Genomic DNA, 16730 nt, shown 5'->3' with positions numbered 1-16730 from the left:
CAAGCTTTAAATGTCAAATAAAGGAGTATATACTGTATGCTATGAGTAAAAGCAAGCTGCTGGAGCTCCTTGAGCAGAAGGTTGACATGGTCAGACCTACTCTTTAGAAAACAATATCATTGGTATATAGAATATATAGACTTACGTATGTATGTATCCTTGATTACTCATATATGTATATATGTATTGTGCATATACATGTACGTACATGTGTACATGCATGTATATTGCACATACACTATCATATAGGTATGTTGTGTTTTGTGAACACAGCATTGTGTTTATATTGTGTGGTATACATGTGTTGGTGTGTGTATATAGGCATAATATACATGAGTGTATACACATACACATATACATACATACATACATACACATAGAGAAAACCAGTCTCTGAGACAGATAGAGAGAGAGAGAGATCTTGAAGACTGGATTTCTCTGTCTCGCGCAGGCTGAAGTGCCATTCATGACCTATCTCCACTGATGCTTGGGACAGCTGGTTAGCTTAAGCCTGCTCAGAAGGCCTGATCTCCTGTACTCCAGCCTCTTTTTCCCCAGTAGCAGTGATTATAGGAGTGCACCACCACATCCAGTCAGACCCTGCAGCTTGAAGAATGTTGTTCAAAACTTATTTGTGAATGTAAATGATACCAAACTCATTGGTTATTTCAGCGAAGGGGAAGCAGGGATATGTATCAAACCAGTTCTTTGGCATCAGGCACAGCGGACATATTTATGTCATTTTGCCATCATGGTGACATCATCTGAGTAGTTTTTTCAGAACCATTTCAGAGTGACAGGTATAGATTCCTTCTTCCCAGATTTTATGAAATAACCACAAATTGAATATGAACAGGTTTATCACTGTTACTTTAAACCCAAGGTAAAATATTCCAGTTTACCAGAGATACATTAAAAAATGTATCACTGTTGATGTTTGTATTTTTCAGAATTGCTGTGAAGAGGTCTTTGAAAGAGGGTGATACAATTATGGGAAGCCAAGTTGCCAGGTACTTAACTACTTTTGGTTTGTCTGTGTGCTCTTAAAAAAAAGCTGGGGGCCCTTTTGTGTGACCTCAACCTTGAGTGTCTGAGCCATTAGAGTCTTTCTGAAACACTCTCTTTGTCACAATGCTCCACCTCCGCCCCCTCCCCAACCATGGAAACACATACATACCTTTGCTTGCTAAGTTCCCTCTCTTCTCAATTATTCAAAATACATGAAAAATTCTTCAACTTCTCTCATAAATCAGGAAGAAGGGTGGAATTTTCACCTCTCTATCTAGGTTTAATTTACCATGATTCCTATGTCCATTGACTACTACTACTAAATTCTTGTACTTGCAACAAAAGTTATTTATGTTTGAATTTATTTATTAAGGGTTTTTCCATTTGTATTTCTACTCCAGATAGATAGATACATATATACATAGATAGATAGATGATAGATAGACATAGATACATATATTTATGTGTGTTTAAACACACACTCACACCATTTGGCTTAAATGATAAACTATTAGATTAATTGGGTTGGGGTATATTATTGGGTTTCTTAGAGCCATGATCAATTGGTATTTTTAAGCATCTTCTAGGTATAAGGCACTGTGCTAAAATGCTGTGGATGTAAGACAAAATTAAATAGTCTCTACTCTCAAAAAACATACTCTAATGAGAGAGAGAAGCTATATATATAAGTATATAAAGAATATATGAAATTAATAAAAGGTAGTTCTGAGATAACTAATAATAATTATTATAATAATAACTAACATTTACATGGTGCTTTAAGGTTTGCAAAGTGCTTTACAGGGGCAGCTAGGTGACATAGTAGACAGAGCATTGGCTCTGGAGTCAGGAGGACCTGAACTTAAATCTGGGCTCAGACACTTACTAGTTGTGTGACCCTGGGCAAGTCACTTAATCCCGATTGCCTCCTAAAAACAAAATACTCTACAAATACTATTTCATTTGATCCTCATAACAATTGTGGGGGGGAGGTGCTATTATTATCCTCATTTCACAGCTGACAAAACCAAAACAAATAATGGTTAAGAGACTTATTCTAAGTCACACAGTAACTAACTAAAGCAGAATTTTAACTCAGGCCTTCCTAACTCTAGGTCCAGCATTCTATCCACTGCATTACTTTGCCAGTAGCTAGTAGCAATAGCTGGGGAGATCACAAAAGACTTCATGTAGAAGGTGGTGCTTCACCTGAATCTTAAAGTTTCCTTCAGGGAAGTTGTAAAGCATCCTTTGGGAACTCAAAATGCAGAGATGGAAAGACTGTTTGTCCCAGACATGGTAGACAATTAGTGCAAAGATCTAGATATAGAATAAAGAGTATTATATGAAAGGAACAGTGCCTATAGGACAGTATAGCTGAAATTTAGAGCATATGGAAGTTATTAAAGTATTTTTTTTTAAACTCTAAAGGTAGAAAGGACCCAGGTTATGAAGAAATGAAAATGCCAAACAGATTTTCTTTGATCCCAGTGTAAATAGAGAGTCACTGGAAAACTCCAGAGAGTAGTAGGTGGATGACATGGTCAGACCTGTACTTTCGGAAAATCACTTTAGGGCTATTGGAAAGGGGAGAGACTTGAGGCAGAGGGTACAAGTTGAAGGCTTTTGCCAACAAAAGGTAATAAGGCCCTGAACTAGGGTGGTGGCCATGTGAGTGGAAAGAAGAGGACATAAGCAAGAGACATTATGGAGATAGAAACAAGATTTGGCAGTTGGTTGTGGCATGAGGGACAGTGAGGAGTCAAGGATGACATCAAGATTACAAACCTGGGTTGCTAGAAAGATGTTAGAGGGAAGGGTATGAAGGGAAGAGAAAAGAAACAAGGGTAGAGAATGAAACAAACATTTATTAAACACCTTCTATGTGCAAGGCACTATGTGAAGATTTTTAAACTATGGTCTTGTTTAATCCTCACCACAGTCCTGGGAGGTAGATACTATTATCTCTTCTACAACTAAGGAAACTGAGGCAGGTAGAGATTAAGTGGCTTGCCTGGGATTATACTACTACTAAGTGTCTGAGAATGGATTTGAACCCAAATCTCCCTGACTCCAGGCTTAGCACTCTATCCACTGGGCTATCTAGTTGGCGCAGTGCTCTTAACAATTATAGGGAGTTTTAGAAGAGAAAGTGAATTGGGTGGGGAGAGAGGAGGGAAATGGTAACTTCTGTTTTGGATTTGCTGAGTTTGACATGCCTACAGGATATCCATTTCAAATGTCTAGCTTATCATGTAGGACTAGAGCTCAAAAAAGAGAGAGTAGTGGCTCTGCTACTCTAACTAAACTAATTGTGTGAACACAAGATGACCTAATATCTCTGGGCTTTAAATTTCCAATCTATAAAATAATAGAGTTGAACTAGATGCTTCTTACGATAATTCTTTGAGCTCTTCCAATAGTCTGCCTCCCAGACAAGTCTCAGTTGGTCTTTGTCTCCATGGTAGTCTTGTTTTCTCTCATTTTCCTATCTCTGAATTTCAAAAAACGTATTCCAAAAAGCAGCACTTGGAATTTTACCTGTCACTTGTGGCCTGAAAAGGAGAGGCCTTCCCACAAGGAGCCTCTGCTCTGAACTCAGGTTTAGTCCTCAAAGAGCCTGACCCCAAGGAGAGGCTTTTTCTCTTCTCTCTGGGTAAGCATGGCTCGTGTTTATGGTCTCCCCTAAAAGTGAATAACAGGGTCCATGTACTGATTTTACAAAGTAGATATCAGGTATTAGTTAACTATTAATTGCCTTTACCACAAAAGAAATTATTAAAAACACAAAAGACTCATAAACAAACTTATAAAACAATAATCTATTACAACTTTTATATTCTGTTGGGAAGTAAAGACAACTTTGTAGTTGGCTGGAATAGATATATTCACTTTGTATCTGTAATCTCCTAGCAACTCACAGTGCCAGATCCATTGATGAGCTAGGCATGACCCTTTAATCCTTTCAGGTCCAGGATGCTGCCAATGATGATCATCTTCTCTGAGAAGTATAGTTCCAGGAAGCTTCTCCCTCAGTGCAGCCAACACTGACTAGAATGCTCCCAACCTCTTGAACTCACTACCAGGGCTGAAAAATTCCATTCTCAGGATTATGTTCAGTGATTGGGGCTTAGGGAAAGAAAGACGACAGCACTTGAGACCCAGTCTCAGGCTCATCTAGGCAAACACATGTTCTTGCTACAATATGTTTGTGTTGTAGCTGCTGTCGCTGTTGAGTGGGAAGAGAAATCTGTTGCTCCCCTCACTGGAAGTTCACTGGATCTGTGTACAAGAGAGCGTAGTCCAAATGAGATAAGAGGTGGAACCTTTCCACAGGTCTTAAAGTCCACTGAAGGAGTAGATTCTTCCTCTATAACTCTCAGTGTGCAATCTTCTTTGACACAGCCTCCGGGGGCTGTGTCATAGGGGCACATGGGAACAAAGCAGGATTATCATACCCTAAGCAAGAGGCCAATATGTCTAGCTATCCCCAAAACTAAAGTGATGAGTTCACTGCTACATAAGGTACAATAGAAAATTTGATCCCCAAAGACCTAGTTCTGTGGCCTAGATCATCAAAAACATGCTGACCCTCATAGAGGAGCAAGCAACTCTGCTGATCTTTTACTACCTTTCTTGCCACACCCTTCACCCTGTTTCTCAGGTCTTTTCTTCAGAGATGAACGTAACTTCCCAAATTTACTTACTTTACTTGTGGTATGGTATGGCCTAAATATATTATGATCCTCATTACTAGCCTTCATCGCTTTCCCTATTTGTGTGTATTTTTAAAAAAATATTAAAATAACACTGAACATCAATGGAAGTAAATAAACTTTCTTAGTGACTATTTAAGACTAAGGGTAATCCCTCTACTTGCCCATTTTATCCCATTCCATTCCACTGCTTGCAGTGTCTTACTCCAGCAGTCACACCATCTTTATCATACATTCTCATTCTTTCCCTTTCCACTGATTTCTTGTCTACAAATATACTCAGTTCTCCCCAACCTTAAAAAAGAATTCTTTCCTTGACCCTTCTAACCCTTCCAGCTTCTGTTTCATCTTTCTCTTCCCCTTCATTGTTAAACTTGTCTTCTTCGGTCATTTTAAAAAGTTTTTGATGGCCTTTCTTTTTATACCACAATCATTTCCTAATTATTTTTAAACTCTCTTAAAACCCTCACTGCTAAACAATTTTTTTAAATTGTCTACAAAGATGGCTTCACTTCCTCATTACCTACTCTGTTCCCAAATCTTTGTAATGTGTCTTCTGCTTCCCAGTGTACTTCTGTTCTGTCTAAGGTCACCAATGACCTCTCAATAACTAAAAGCTGTAAAAGTGGGTGGGAGTTAGACTGAGTCTTATTACTTTGCTAGATAAGCAAAGAAATCAAGATTTGTTAATGCAAGTTACTGTTAATATAGTTTTTAGATAAACCTTAACATTCAATAATTGTGTTACCACACCAGTATTCTTATGAACACTAAACAGTTATAATCCCAGTTCTCTTAGAAAAAGAGAGAAGGAGAATTTTGTAAGTTTCACTGATTTAAATCCTTTTTCTTTCAGAGTTGTGGAAAGTAAGAACTCAGTCTTTCCAGTAGGTAGCATTGTGGTGGCTCACTCTGGATGGACAACCCACTCCATCTCTAATGGAAAAGACCTAGAGACTTTGCTTCCTGGGTGGCCAGACACATTACCCATATCTTTGGCTCTGGGGACCATTGGCATGACAGGGTGAGTCATCTGGATTTGTTTCATTTAATTCAACACAGTAAAATTCCACTGTCCCAGGTTATTAATCTGGGAAAATATGTTTCTCAGAAATGTAAAAATTATCTGAAGGGAAGGGATTTTGTACGTTGCAAAGCAAAAGGAATGAGAGCAAGAGAAAGACTAGGGAAAATAGGCTTATGCTGTTTAGATAGGGCATAAGGGCTTAGGAGAAGTGAGGGGAAAGTAGGGCAAAGAGATAATAGTAGCATGTAACCTCTAGCGCAGGCACAACTGAGAGAATAAGAAAGGGCATGGAAGGTATGGTCAAAGATGCACCTGTTAACTGACTTTGTAGCAGTCATTATTACCTAAGCTTTGATGTGCTTTGTGCCTCAGAGAGATTACAGTGCAACCCAGCACAAAAGATTTTCTCTGGGACATGTCCAACATACAGAAATACAAATATAGAAACATAGAGAAAGCCACATAGGTGACTAGGCTGCCCAGAGTCATATGGCTGTGCCATGAAAAGCCCTCAGTTGGCTCTCTAGCTTTCCCTCTTTCTAATACAATTAGTTCTGCAGCCATTGTATAAAGGCAAATTTAGGAATACCAATTCAGAGGCCCAGACTCACCCTGATTACAAGCATCCTACAGGCAGCCTATGAGTATATGTGGGGGGCGGGGGGGGTAGCTGTTACTTACATTGGGATTGTATTCAATAGTTTGCCATTCTACCTTCCGTGGCTCAATTGCCTAGCCTTCCTAAGTAGCTGTTTCATCTATTTTCTACTTTAAAAAATAAGTAGTGATATCACCATGTCATAAAATTCTCACAAACTATCTTGGATGACATCATTGTACTGAGATAATCCCCATTCACTTCTGCCCCCTAAAATGTTCCCTTCCCCTATAAAACATCCTCAGCAGGATTTCTGGGTACCTTCCCTCCTCTCATACCCACACACTTTGCTGGACTCCCCACATACACACACATACCAGAAAAATACTAGAGGTTAAATTAGGCAGAAGTTATGTCAATCATTGATTGATGTTTTTAATGTGTCAAATTTAGTTGAAATTAGGCATCCCTCTACCTAATGTTAATAAACTGAGAAAAGTGACAAGGTGAAACACAATTACATGATGCAATTATTTCCATAACTAAGATGTTATGAATGGAAAATTGGATACCAAGTAGTCAAATCAGGCTATAAATGCATAAATACAGAGATCTGAGACCATAATGGAGAAAAATGAGGAGTAGGCTAGGCAGAGAAGGCTTGCTTAGACACAATAACAGATGTGATGTAGAAACTGGGAATCCCAATTCATCAGAGGGATCTCTGAGGTTTGTAACTCAAAGATGAGAAGCATGTATAAATTCATGTGAAAGTAAATTATCACAGAAGCTAAATAATAAAAATAATGACTTTTATAGCACTTTAAGGTTTGAGAAGTGCTTTACACATGTTATCTCATTTGATCTACACAACAACCCTGTGAGTAAGGTGCTATTATTATCCCCATCTTACAGAGGAGAAAACTGAGACTTACAGAGGTTAAGTGATTTCCCCAGGATCAGACAGTAGATGTCTGACATGGGATTTAAACTCAGATCCTCAAGTCTACTGATCTATCCAGTGTACCATCCAGCTGCAAAAGGAATCTAGTGAAGTTCTAGAAAGGAAATGAGAAGACAAGCTACCTCTTTCCTCTCCAAGAATCTCTTAAACTCTATTTTAAGATCTACCTAGAAAACACAGAATGACAGTATCTCAGTGTTGGAAAGAATTTCAGAGTTACAAGTAACACATCCAGCCATTGTTTGAAGCCCTCTGGTGAAGGTAACTCCATAGCTCCAAAGAAAACCAATTCTAGTACAAGATACCTCTGGTTATTAGCAAGTCAATCAAATCTAAACCTGCCTCTTTGAAATTTTCATCCTTTGGTCTAATTGGAAGGATAAGGAAGGGGGAATGGAAGGGGAATGGAATAAGTCTAATCCCTTTTCCAGGTGACAGCCCTTCAAAAATACTGGAAGGCCAACATCAGGTACCCCTAACTTTTCTCTTTTTCAGACTAAAGGTCTCCAGTATCTTTTATCAATTCTCATAAGATATGACCTTGTGGCCCCTAACCAATGTCCTTCATAAAATGTGAAACCTAGAAAGTTTTGAATATTGTCTCTCAAAACAAACATTTTAAATGCCCACAGCTGGATTCAATCCATTTCTCCCAGACGAACAGAGCAATGGAAAAATGCTGAGCCCTAGCACAAAACATTGAAGCTGGAGGACAATTGATTAGAGCCTGAACTTGTAGGTTTAGCATACAAATCTCCCTATTCAAGAGCCTGGAAGACCAGAGCAACAAAAGGGATAGCAACTTTGAACTTGTACAAGTCAGGCAAAAAGCTGTTTAAACCTGAAGATTTTTTTTCCTTTTCTCTTTTCCTTTATGTTCCAGAAGTAAATAGGTGGAAAATTGCACTTGAAGCCTCTTTGTTATGAATAGAACTCCAGCTGTTTATGTAAAGACTTTAAAATCTTTTGTGATATTTAAATATCCTAGTGAAAAACAGAGACTGAAACTGAGACCCCAGGATGACTTCTGATCCATTAAAGCATGTTGCAATTGGCACTTCAGTTGTTAAGGACATTAATGTGAAATAACAGATTTGTGTGGAATATGCTTTCATTTCTAAATGGCTTAACAACAGTTTCTAGACACCAGTATTCTAAGACTCAAATGCACAATTGTTTCTAAAAAGAACACCCATCATCTATCCTGGGAATCATAAAGGGGTGCATTAGAGGACATAATGAAAGATTGATAGCACAAGGGAATGCCAAGTAAAGATTGCTTTTTCTATATCTACTTCCCTTTTTTTTTCCCCTTCTCCTCTTCCCCTTCATCCCATCCATCCCATCCCTCAATGAACTAAAGTGAAGAGACTTTTATTGCTTTATTTGATTAGTGAAGTCCACAGATTGCAGTTAACAGGATGTTTGCTTGCCTCTCCTCAGCTTAACAGCCTACTTTGGGCTCCTTCACATCTGTGCTCTGAAGGAGGGAGAAACTGTGATCGTCAATGCAGCCTCAGGAGCAGTGGGCTCAGTGGTAGGACAGATTGCCAAAATCAAAGTAAGTGATGGGATAAGTCACTTTACATGTCAGGGCCTCATTTACCTCATCTATAAAATGAAAGGGTTGGATAATGTGTTCCTTAAGATCTCTTCCAGTTTGGAAATTCGATGACTGTGAAGCTATTATTCCATCACTCATTTCAAATAGAAGAGATCATTTAGCCTGTCAAAATATGAATTGGAGGAGAGGGACCATGAGAAGCAGATCTGAGTCCTTTCAAGACAAATTGTATGCTGTTATTTGAAAAATCATCACACTCAAGTCCAAATCAGAAACAGTATTTCTCTAACACAGAAGTCCTTAGCTTTTTTTGTGTCCTGGCATTGGCAGTCTGGTGAAGCCTGTGGACCCCTTTTCAGAATGCTTTTAAATGACTAAAAATAAAATACATAGGATTTCAAAGGAAACCACTACCTTGCTTCATTTCATTTTTTTTTTAAAGTAAGGGCATATTCAACACTCTAACAGCCTACCAAGGAGATGGTGGCATCTCTATTCTGGGGTTTTGTTGCATAAACAAGCCCAGTAATAAAGTATTGAATAATCTTGAATGATACAGGCCTTGCATTGCCTCCTGGTTGGAGGATTCTATGAATACTTAAAATTTCTAAAGCCATTTTCTTCCAAAGAAATCGAGTTGCTATTTAGAGTGATTTGGAATTCTTCTGGGGCTAGGTAGGATTGAGCAGTAGGCCATCTTTGAGTCTTTTAAAAAGTAAGTAGTTTCTTTTTCTCCTTTTTTCTTTAGGGCTGCAAAGTGGTTGGCTCTGCTGGCTCAGATGAAAAGGTTGCAAACCTTAAAAAACTTGGTTTTGATGTTGCCTTTAACTATAAGACAGTAGAATCCTTAGAAGAAACACTGAAGAAAGCTTCTCCAGATGGCTATGATTGCTACTTTGACAATGTAAGTCCAAATTGTTTTCACCAGAGAGAGTATCACCTTAACCCATCACAACAAAGCACTGTACCTGGGTAGACACTTCATGGATCCTCATATGTGGAAGAAAAGAAAGTTGTAGAAAGGATTGTATGAGGGTTTTACAAAGTCTCATTAAGCTTGTTCCCATGCCCTTGTGTGGGATAAAGGAATGAAGATTTCTCCTGTAATTAATCCAGACACAGCTGTTTATAGAAATTCAAATCCATTCTCAGGGAGCCAGTAGCTTTGATTTGCCTGTGAAGTAAAAATTATTCATAAACTTTATATTTGGGAGAATTTGGGGGGATTCTGCAATTATTTCAGAAAAACTCAGAAGGTAGCCAATTCCTGATGTACTTGAAGAGTCCTTCTATGAGTGAGAAAACTCCAGACTTAGCCCTGCCTCCCTGGTGTGGGAAGTCTCAGTTTCTACTATGGAAGCCTTTCAGCCCCAACCCATGACAGGTTGCATCCACAGGACCACTTAAAGAATTGGACATAAGAATGAATCCTTAAAGAAATTGATTTATTTCTGGGGTATTATATATAGCTATTTCTATCATCTTTTTTTTTTAAGGCAATTGGGGTTAAGTGACTTGCCCAGGGTCACACAGCTAGTTAGTGTCAAGTGTTTGGTCTGAGGCTGAATTTAAACTCAGGTCCTCCTGACTTCAGGGTCAGTGCTCTATCCACTGCGCCACCTAGCTGCCCCTTTTATATAGCTATTTCAGTGAATGCAAATGGATCTCTGCAGTGGAAGTTGTACTTAGTAAGTGCTTAAGACACACGAAAACAAATGAAGTCATGATACACTCATCTCTGTTAACAGAATCACAGAATCTCAAGAGTTGGAAGGTATCTCAGAGGCCATATACTCTAATTTATTCTTCAGAAGGAAACCCCTTTACAACATCCCTGGTCATCCAACCTCCACTCAAAGATCTCTATTGATGATCTCTGTTGATATCTGCTATAACTCAAGGTAGCCCATTCAACTTTTAAGCAGTTCTATTTGACAAGAAGCTCTTCATCACATCAAAGCAAAATCTGCCTCTTTTCAAGGCATTTTTTCCTAGTTCTATCCTCTATAGTCAAACAGAACAAGTCCAGTCCCCTTTTGTTCAGCATTTCAGTTGTGTTCAACTCTTGTGACCCCATTTGGGGTTTTCTTGGCAAAGATACTGGAGTGGTTTGCCATTTCCTTCTCCAGTTCATTTTGTAAATAAAAAAACTGAGGCAAACAGGGTAAAATGACTTGCCCAGGGTCATACAGCTAGTAAGTGTCAGAGGTTGGATTTGAACTCAGGAAGATGAGTCTTCCTGGTTTCAGGCTTGGCGCTCTATCCACTGCACCACCCAGCTGCCCTTATAACTGCCCTTCAAATATCTAAATACAGTTATTGTGCCCCACTTTTACCCTTCAAGTGTTCTCTTCTCTAAGTCAAACATTCCTAGATACTTCAGTAGGTCCTAATATGGTATTATTGTCTCTAGGAACTTAACATCCTGGTCACCTCTTCTGGATACAATTCATCTTCTCAACATCCTTAAAATTTGGTACCCAGAATTTAACACTATATTTCAGATATATTCTGACCAAGGCAAAGTATAACAGTGCTATCAACTCCTTCATTCTAGACATGATGTATACCTATCAATGAAGCCTAAGAAAGAATTGGCTTTTTGTTCTCTCTTTCCATGTCATGCTGTTGATGACTATTGAGCTTGAATTCATTAAAATTCTCAGATTTTTTTCCCTCAAAAATACATTTATCCTCATTAGGTTTCATCTCATTAGATTTGGCCTATCATTCTAACCTATCAAGAATTTCTGAGATCCTGACTCCTCCTGTAAATGTGTTAGCTATGCCTCCTAACTTGTGTTATCAAATCAGTAAATATTCATTAAGTGCCTACTATATGTCAGGCACTATGCTAAACACTGGGGATATAAAGAAAGAAGAAAAAATTCCTGCCTTTAAGGTGCTTACAATCTAACGGGGAAGACAACATGCAAATAACACCATGCAAACAAGATATATGCAGGATCAATTATGGGAAAGTCTTTTTACAGAAGGCAGGACTTTAACTGAGACCTGAAGGAAGAGACAAAGGAGGAGAAGATTCCAAGCTAAAAAGTTCATAAGCATGAAACATATGTTTTCATCCATTTCACTGACAAGCGCAAGGTCAAGGATAGTTCCCTGAGGAACACTAGAGACCTCTCTCTTGATGTCTCATTAACAACTACTCTTTAGGTACAATCATTCAACTATATCCAAGTCTATCTAAAGCTATTGTAATCTAACAGTCATCCCTTCACCTTGTCAACAAGTATAATATGAAAAAACTTATCAAGTGCTTTGCTGAAAGAAATACAGATATACCATGTCTTTGTTGATCTATCAATCAAATTACCATGTAAGAGGTATATGATGTTAGTTTAGCATATTCTTAATGAAGTTCTGTATGCTTCCCTTCTACATGCATTTAAATCATTCTTTTAACAATGCATAACATGCCTTCTAAAATTTTGCTAGGAATCAAATTTAAACTCACTGGTCTACAGTTTGGAGAAGCTAGGCTAGTTCCCTTTTAAAAGAAGAACATCTGTTCATCTCTGTTCTCTGGCTTATTTGAGGAAAGAAATGTTTCTAGACAAAGTAGAAGAAACATCCCATCAAGGAAGCCAGAAAAAATTAATCCTGAGGTGATGGAGATAAATCAGTATTAAGAGGAAGATGAATAAAAGCACTTGATGAACAAGCAAAGAAAAACAAACAAAGAAACTCTGAATTATTCTATGCATTCTAAGGTTGAATCCCCAGAGGGCAGATGCTACTCCCTGGTTCTAAAGGTTCCTTGCCTTTCCTATTTATGTATGACCTTCAAAAGAGAGAGGTCATATGATAGAGTGCTGGCCTTTGAGCTAGAAAGCCCTGGGTTCAAGTCTTATCTCTGACACACACTGGCTGTCTGATTCTAGACAAGTCACTTAACCTCCAAAGTTTTAGGCTACTGCTAAAATTATAACTTGCAAAGAAGGTGCCAACTTGACTTAACAGAGGAAATTCCCTTATCTGGAAGTTCTCTATAACAATTAAATCTTAGGTCTAGTCCCTATCCCTAACCCAATAACCTTGGGTAAATCACCAAATCTCTAAAATGAGGAGGCTTGACTAAATGATCTCAAAAGTCTCTTCCAGCTCTAAATTCTATGAGCCTATGAAGTCCAGAATATATTAAACATGTAAATTAAGAGCTGATGAATCACTTGGTCAAAATAATCCACCAAAATGTTCTGTTAAAACCAGGCAGTGCTGTTACATTTTCACAACTACAGAGTTTGATCCAAAAAATTAATTTCACTTAAAGAAATCTGATTTAGAGGCAGCTAGGTGGCACAATGCATAGAGCACTGGCCCTCGAGTCAGGAGGACCTGAATTCAAATCTAGCCTCAGACACTTACTAGCTGTGTGACCTTGGGTAAGTCACTTAGCCCCTATTGCCTCCAAAAAGAAATCTGATTTATACATATCCTTTTGGGAATAAACTTATTGCATGAATCAAATTACCCATAAAAAAATTGGTTTTCTGTGTGCAGCACCCACTCTGGGATATTCTTCCAATTTGAGTTCCTATTCCAAGGTCTACCCCTCAGAGGGCAGTTGCTACTCCTATATTCTAAAGCGCCCTCTGGGTCTGAACTTCTGCCACTATAGCTTATGAACTCCCACTGGTGTACTTCCCATTGTGCCAGTATACACAATTAGCTCTTAACAAAAGTATTTAATAAGATGGCATAGCAAAAACATTAGGTGAAAAACATTCCCCCAATAAGCCTGGATCATACTCTCACAGAAAACCATGTATCCGAGTGAGGATTCTGGAAGATGATGGCATAGGTCAGAAAATTCCAAGCTCTCCAGATTTCCCCCACAGACAAGACAAAATAGTGCTTCAGGGTGAACATAGAATGGTAAAAATAAACAAGAGTTGGAGCAGAACAGTAGTCCTCCTGGGACAACCAGGAGAAGACTGGAGGAAAAATCCTAGGACCATGGTTTGGTGAAGTGCAAACACCTCCAGGCTCATTCTGTTGAAACAGCAAGTGGTGAGCCCTGGGGCAAGCTGGGTTAGAAGGTAGTCTCAGCTCCACCCATAGAAATTTTTACCTCCTGAACAGTGTGAGGAGTCAGGTATCTGAGCGGGGGAAGATTGAGGGAACCTTTGCTGATAAAGGATGTCAGACCCAGATGTGCTGCCCAGACATGGCCCTGGATTAGAAGGAACCAGCATACCCCTGGTGAGTGTAAAAGAAAGGGGTGGGGACACTGCTGGCTGTGGGCACTTACGGGAGAGCAGAGTTTTTGGTTTTGGTTCCAGGCCAGAGGGGAGAACTGAAGGAATGTCTGAGGCCAGAGACACCATCCCCCATACCCCAGGAATAGAGGTGATTACAACAATAAGCTGCTATAAATAAAAAAAAAAATGAGCAGGCAAAGGAGAAAGAACTCAACTACATAAAGTTACTATGGGAATAAAGAAGACTGGGGTTCATCTTCAGAGGAGAATACTGAAGCAAAATAAGCAAAGAGTAATGTCAAATGGTCACCTACCCAGAAAGAATTCATAGAACTTTTAAAAGACTTTAAAAATCAAATGAGAGAGATTGAGGGAAATTTTTTTTAAAATAAGAACAATCCAAGAAAAACAAGGAGATTATGAAAAGAAAGTAAACCAACTGGAAAAGGATATCCAGAATCTTAAGGAAGAAAATGACTCCTTGAAAATTAGAAGTGGACAAGGGAAGCCAGAAAAGTTATAAGACACCAAGAAAAAATAAAACAAAATATAAAGAATGAAAAAATAGAAGAGAATGTGAAACATTTCATAAGAAAAACAACTGATCTGGAGAACAGATCAAGAAGAAAAAACATAAGAATAATCAGACTACCTGAAAGCTATGATCAAAAAAAGAATCTTGATATAATAATACAAGAAATAATTAAAGAAAATTGTCCTGAAACCTTAGAATAAGAGGGGAAAGTAGAAATAGAAAAAATTCACCAATCACCTCCTAAAAAAAGATCCTATGAGGAAAACCTACAGAAATATCATAGTCAAATTCTGACACCCCCAGCTCAAGGAGAAAATATTTTGAGCAACAAGAAAAAAAAAAAAAACAATTTAAATATGGCAGAGCCACAGTTAGAATCACACAAGACCTAGCAGCAGTGACCCTTAAAGACCATGGGTCTTGGAACACTATATATTAAAGAGCAAAAGAACATGGTTTGTGGCTGAAAATATCATACCCAGCAAAGTTAAGCATAATCCTGAATGAAAAAAATGAACATTCAATGAATTGCCAGACTTTCAGAATTTGGTTGCAAAAAAAAAACCTGAACTTAATAGAAGATTTGACAGACAAGATCTAAGAGAAATATAAGGTATACATCAAAGACTAATCACAAGGGACTCACTAAGGATAGACTGTTTACTTTTTATATGAGAAAATGAAAACATATGTCTAAGATTTTTATTAGTAATTGGGTAATTTTAAATTTAGAAAGGAATAAAAGTCTTCTAAAGTTAGAAATAAGAGGGTGAGGGAATAGGATAAAGGGGGATAAAATTATCCTAGATTATTATCCTACAATTATCCTAGATTAACAGGAATGGAATATATACATATGTATATATTTGGAAGGCTATAAAAGGCTTCTAAATTCAGATAGAAACAAGACAGTAAGGGGAAAGTATGGGGGTGGGGAATGGATAAGGGAGCAATCCTTGGTGGGGGTAGGTTAAGTAATAGGAGGGCAAGGTAGCATGTAGAAGTAAAGTAGAAGAATGAGGAGGGATAGGAAATAAGAGATACAAACATAAAATAAAGATCAGGAGTAGAATTTATTAGGAAAAAGAGCAGTGATAGTAACCATGATCTCAGACAAAGTTAGAGATAAAATAGACTTAATCAAAAGAGAAAAATAGGGAAACTACACTATGTCAGCCATATTAATCAATATTGCTTTAGACTATTTAAAATAACTAGTCAGTATAAGGTTGGAATATTGCTGTGCTGTAGGAAATGATGAGTTGGTGGACTTAGAAAAATATGGAAAGACTTGCACTTATGAAGAAAGATGTGTGATATCCACCTTCAGAGAAACTAAAGATAAACAAGTATAGTACGGTCTTACATTGATATGTATGAATGTATACGTCTATGTATGAGTATGATTATAGATATCTAAGTATATGTATGTATATGTAAGTATATGTGTGTATGTGCATATGTGTGTATATATATGTTTATGTGTATGTGTATGTATGTGTATATATGTGTGTATGTATGTGTGTGTATACACACACATACACACACACACTTAATTGTAGCCTTGGAGGGAGGAGGGGAAAAAAGAACAAAGTACACAGCACAGAACAAAAGAAAACTTACAAGGAAACAAAGAAAAGATGGTCAGCTCTGAACACATGTGTAGTATTTATTACATAAGCTTTCTTGAAATGGAAATTTATTGCTATTTATTTTGAATCCTCTCTTACATTCTGCTGTGCACATAGTAATGCTTTTTTTTCTTTTCTTATTTTGTATTTAAGTTTTAGTATTTAAGTTTATAATGTTTCTTTTTCTTTTCTTATTGTGCATTTCAGTTTTGGTATCTAAGTTTAAAATAAATTAATTTTAAAAATAAAAAAACACATATCATTTGTGGGAGGAGTAGGCATAAACTTTGAATATGCTGGAGGTGAGGAATATGTGAAGGGAACATGTGTCTGAGCTGACTCACAACTCCAGAACTTCAGGGTCTTGGTGTCCCTTCTATCCCAGTGGAGTCCTTATTATCAGGAGTTAACCCCCAATCAAAACATATGAGCTAGGAGTGTTACTCAGCTGGGTTCCCAGAG

The 16730-nt window shown here is 37.9% G+C and overlaps 1 protein-coding gene across 1 annotated transcript in view; it reads left to right on the top strand.

Moving 5' to 3' along the window:
- Positions 1-16730, top strand: part of PTGR1 (prostaglandin reductase 1) — a 42231-nt gene that overhangs the window by 13940 nt on the left and 11561 nt on the right. Inside the window, exons 4-7 of the mRNA XM_027839657.1 lie at positions 951-1010; positions 5581-5748; positions 8757-8874; positions 9626-9781. Coding sequence (XP_027695458.1) covers positions 951-1010; positions 5581-5748; positions 8757-8874; positions 9626-9781 — 502 coding nt within the window. The remainder of the gene's footprint in view (positions 1-950; positions 1011-5580; positions 5749-8756; positions 8875-9625; positions 9782-16730) is intronic.

This window comes from Vombatus ursinus, unplaced genomic scaffold (genome assembly GCF_900497805.2).
Source record: "Vombatus ursinus unplaced genomic scaffold, bare-nosed wombat genome assembly UNPS02014832.1, whole genome shotgun sequence".
Classification (NCBI taxonomy): domain Eukaryota; kingdom Metazoa; phylum Chordata; class Mammalia; order Diprotodontia; family Vombatidae; genus Vombatus; species Vombatus ursinus.
This window is presented reverse-complemented; position numbering and strand designations above follow the sequence as displayed.